Below are 5,240 nucleotides of genomic sequence, written 5' to 3' on the forward strand. Positions count from 1 at the left end.
TTTAGGCAGTTTGTGCCAATCTTGTTTCGTGATTAACTTGTCTATTTTTCAATAGAATATATCATTTGTTGATAAAGTTTAAAAGTTTTGATATAATAAACAGAATTTTTTATATAATGTACCAACTTTTTTAATATAACAAACCAAATTTTTTTATATAATATGACAAATTTTTTATATAATATGAAGAATTTTTAATGTAATATAACAAATTTTTTAGTATGATATACAACATTTTTAATGTAATGTACCGAATTTTTAATATAATATACCGAATTTTTAATATAATATACCTTCGAGTACCTGGCAGTAGCTCTTACTGTTAACTCGTCTCTTATTACGATTGTGGTTGTATACCGCCCTCCTGCCTCCAACTCTGGATTATTTATTGAAGAATTCTCCACCCTTCTTGAAATCCTGTCCACCTACCCAGGGCGTATCCTGATCGTGGGTGACTTCAATATTCACGTTGATGATCCATTAAATCCTGCGGCTGCTAAATTCTTGTGCCTTATCGAGTCGTTCGACCTGCTTCAGCACGTTTCCGGCTCTACTCACGCCAGCGGCCACACTCTTGACCTGGTGCTCTCTCTTTCGTCAGATGATTCTGTTGCAGACTGCTACACGTCTGACCCGCTGAGTGACCACTCTGTGGTCCATTGGGTGGTGAGAGCCCACCGACCATGTCGCCCGTTTAAACCTGTGTCATTCAGGAAGCTGAAGTCGATTGACATGGATAGCTTCACCGCTGACATTCTCGATCTTCCACTGTTTCAAGCACCATCTGACGATCTTGAGGGCTTACTTCTGCAGTATAATACTGGTCTTGCTACTGTCCTTGATGCACACGCCCCGATGGTCTACAGATCTTTCGCCGTTCGTCCTGATAATCCTTGGTGCTCGGAGGAGATTTTGGCTGCTAGGAGGAGACTGAAACGCTTGGAGAGACTATGGCGTAGGACAGGTCTCCACGTGCACTATGAAATGTTCAACGATGCCTGTCTGTCGCGAAACAAGTTGATTCATGAGGCTAAATCTACCTTTTTGGTCTCTAGAATCAATGAAAATCTAGAGAAGAAGTCCCTCTTCAAAGTCGTTGATTCTTTTCTGATCAAGAAGCCCCAGTTGGCCCTGCCCAACCATGACTCACTTCCAGAACTGGCGGAACGTTTCAGCGCGTTCTTCACCGAAAAGGTGAACAACATTCGCGTCGCGCTGGAAGTTTTGGCCTGCAATGTGGTACGTGACTTTGCACCTTATCGGGGCAACTCTTTCTCGGTGTTTAAGCCTGTGAGATCCTGGTTCTCATCAAGTCGTGCCCATGTAAATCTTCATTGCGTGACCCCGTGCCGTCATTTCTCGTCAAGGCCGCGGCTGATTTGCTTGCTCCTCCAATTGCTGCCCTAATCAATCGTTCCCTTGAGCTGGGCATCTTCCCTGCTGAGATGAAACTGGCTTTCATCTCTCCTCTGCTGAAGAAACTTGGGCTTGATCCTGATGTTCTGGGCAATTATCGCCCAGTTTCTGCCCCTTCGTTTATTTCGAAGCTTCTCGAGCGTGTGGTGGCCAAGCAGCTCATTGAACACCTGGATACTCAGTCTCTCTATGTGCCAGTGCAGTCTGCCTATCGCTCCTTTCACTCGACCGAGACTGCCCTTCTCAAGGTTCTCAACGACATTCTTTCATCTATTGATCATGGCGATTCCGTCATCTTGGTGCTTCTCGACCAAAGTGCCGCCTTCGACCTCATTGATCACGAGATCCTCTTGAATCGCCTCTCCACTCAATTTGGAGTAACTGGTGTTCCGCTGTGTTGGTTTGAATCGTACCTTTCAGGCAGGTTGCAGTCTGTTTGCATTAAAGGTGTGTGTTCTTCACCTGTCCCTCTTCCATACGGTGTACCACAGGGATCCGTTCTTGGACCGGTTCTCTTCACACTGTACATCAGTCATTTACACGAGATCGCAAATAGTTTCAACCTGTCTGATCACTACTATGCTGATGATGCCCAGCTCTACCAGTCATTTCGAGCAAATGAACAAAACGCGGTCTACTCAACGCTATCTGCTGCCATTTCTGAGATTAAGTGTTGGCTATCGCAAAATTTTCTTAAACTAAACGAGGAGAAGACGGATGTTATTCTTCTTTCCTCGGCAAGCTCCAAACATCCACCTGAGGGCACCTCACTTGACGTTGGCGGCGCCCTCGTCCCAATCTCCGATGGTGTTCGTGACCTGGGAGTTATCTTTGATCCTCATCTTACGATGGCCCCACACATTCGTTCATCATGTAAGAAGGCGTACTTCCATCTCCGCAGAATCGCTCGAATTAGGAAATTCTTGCCACGCCTAGCAGTCAAGCAGCTCGTCCATGCTTTCGTCATCTCTCAGCTTGACTATGGCAACTCCCTGCTTGCTGGTCTTCCTGACGTTCGTCTTGACGGGCTACGCCGTGTACAGAACTCTGCTGCGCGACTGATCACCGGGGCAAGGAAGTTCGAGAGCATCACCCCCCACTTACGCTCTCTTCACTGGCTGCCGATTCGTCAGCGCATCGATTTCAAGATCGCAGTTCTGGTTCATCGTTGTTTACATGGTTCTGCTCCTTCTTATCTGGCTGAACTGATAATTCCATATTGCCCGCCTCGTGCTCTTAGGTCTGCCTCCCTCTACCAACTGTATGTTCCAGCTTCTCGCTTAAAATCATATGGTAACCGTGCGTTCTCGGTGTTTGCTCCTCGACTATGGAATTCCCTCCCTCTCTCTATCCGCTCTGCTCAGTCCCTTGGACAATTTCGGTTACTTTTAAAAACCCACTTGTTCAGTACTGCATTTTCAAATTGAACTCTTCTGTATCTAGTCTTGAGCCCACAGCGCCTTTGAACAATTTTTGTAAAGGGCGCTATATTAAATTCAATACATTATTATTATTATTATACCAAATTTCTTAAAAAATATACAAAATTTTTAATATAATACAAATAAAATTTTTTAAAATAATTTTTTCTTTCAACCTTTAAGTAAACAAGCAGAATTTTCAATGTCATATACAGAATTTTTTCTGACGAAAGATGTCGTGGCAAGACAGTTTAAGGAAGGCATTCGACTGCTGTAAAGTTAACATTTTCACATGTGGTTTATTTAAGATTTCTTCAACAACCATAATCATCGCGTAAGATATTCACCCACTCCTGCCTCAAATTATTACAATCTAAAGATCTCTACTGTTTAGTTTCTCATAAAAATGGACTACGAAGATTTGAAAAGAGATAAAGAGATCCGCAGAGAAAATGCACTTATAAGCACGCTGTGCCCTGTTTGCAAATCGCAATTCAAAGTGGACACTGTTATACCAAAACGATTGAGCTGTTCACATTTACATTGTCTGAAATGCTGTAATGTATGTATTATTTTCAATGCTATTTTTTTATAAATTTTCTTATTCTAACACTTTTCTTTTTCCCATTCACACAGAAAATGTTTATTCAAAGTCGGGCAAATATTTCATGTGGTGTTTGCAGAAAACTGACAAGAATTGAACCCGGAAAGTCTGTTGACGAGTCTTTGGAAAGTGACTTAAACTGCCTTGATTTAACAACTGGATTCCAAGAACTACATTCAGATCTCGTTTCAACACAAGACAACTGCGTGTAGCTCGGCAAGAACGAGCAGACTTTTTACAACAAAGAAATGCGGTTATTGACCAACAAAACCAGATTGAGGATGCCTGCCAAAAAGACAAGGAAAATGAGGCAGCCAAGATATTCAAGAATTCCAGGCAGTCTAGAAGTGCTGGTTTCACGAACTGTGCTGCTGTTGATGTGCCCAGCAGCAGCAGCGATGACAGTGATCATGAGAAAGCGCCACCAAAGAAGGCAAAAACAAATGTGCCTTTGAAATTGGAACCCACTAAAGACTCTTCCCCATTTAGTTCTCCGAAGGCCGAACTTGAATTCCGGATTTAAAAAAAAATGTGAGGATAGATGTTTAATTTTTTATTTTGTTGTTGTTCACTAACTGTCAACTATAATTTTTTTAGCTATGCTTTGCCTTGGGAAATTGTGCGCCATCACTGTTTGCGGTGTTCCTGATTTTTTGAAGAAGCCACAGCCAAATGAATATGGTCCGTTGGCGCTGATCCACCTGGGAAAGAAAACTGATATTCATATTCCAGATGGAAATGGGGAAGACATTTATAAGTTTCTAATCAAGTAAGAAACAATACAAGACAATAATTGGAATATAATTTATCATAATTTTTCTTTTTCGACCTGTAGGATGTTTAATCCCCTTGAAAAAAATTTTAGAGTAGAGAACGCATACTTGTCGGTATGCACCCTCAAATCAGGAATTGGGGGGGGGGACTCAATCAAAGGCTATTCATCTTATTTCTAATTCTTGTCCGAATTCAGAAGAATTTAAGGTATGATTAATGTAAATGTTCTTTTAAGTAAATTATAAGTGCACTACTTGGTAAAAAAATTTATTAGGATGTCGGCAAGAACATCTTTTTGGTTCCGTTCAATAATCATTTTGATTATTTTCTGCCAACGCCACTCACTGTTAAATGTAACGTCTGTGACGAGTCAATTGATCCTATGATCATGGACATGCATAAAGCTGTATGCGTAGCTGGGGCGTGGGGTTACGAGGGTGCAGCCTTCGATGCCAATGATTATTAATTTACTATGTCAGTAAATTGAGATATTTTAATGAATCATTTGTTTCTCCCACCTATTCAACTTCTAATGGCCGCTGCATCTTTGCAAGAAAAGGACCATATCACATACAATCAAACCAACATGGTTTCAAAATGAAATGTTTTTAGTACCCCTAACTAACAAAATCTTTTGAAACTCCTTGAACCATTGTACGATTTTTCTCCTTTTCTTCAAATAGTCACTAAAAGTAATTGTTGAACTGTGATCGTGTATTAAGAAATCTGGCACTCAACTGATACAACTATGTTAACATTTTCCTTCGTGTACTTTCTGTAATAATTCATTCGTTGATTATTCCTAACCTCCCACCCCATTTCTTTCACCTGGAATATACAGAATGTTAAAGCTTCTAATTGTTTAAAAAAATGTGAGGCGTCATCCACGTTCACTTGAAGTTGCATTACTACAACGTTAACCAAAAACTGAGAAATCAGACGTCGACATGACATCTTTCATCATCGTTACATTTTACCATTTTTGGCCCCTTCAAAGCAGTAGCTGACATTTTTTTAACACGCGA

The 5,240-nt window shown here is 41.2% G+C and overlaps 1 protein-coding gene across 1 annotated transcript; it reads left to right on the forward strand.

The window, feature by feature from the left end:
• The first annotated feature begins 221 nt into the window (after positions 1-221).
• Positions 222-4,681, forward strand: LOC124199650. The gene is made up of 6 exons (XM_046595565.1): positions 222-242; positions 301-1,239; positions 1,314-2,709; positions 4,039-4,210; positions 4,277-4,328; positions 4,490-4,681. Exons 1-6 carry the CDS (start codon positions 222-224, stop codon positions 4,679-4,681), a joined length of 2,772 nt encoding a protein of 923 aa, XP_046451521.1.
• Positions 4,682-5,240: the final 559 nt, after the last annotated feature.

Source organism: Daphnia pulex, chromosome 8 (genome assembly GCF_021134715.1).
Source record: "Daphnia pulex isolate KAP4 chromosome 8, ASM2113471v1".
Classification (NCBI taxonomy): domain Eukaryota; kingdom Metazoa; phylum Arthropoda; class Branchiopoda; order Diplostraca; family Daphniidae; genus Daphnia; species Daphnia pulex.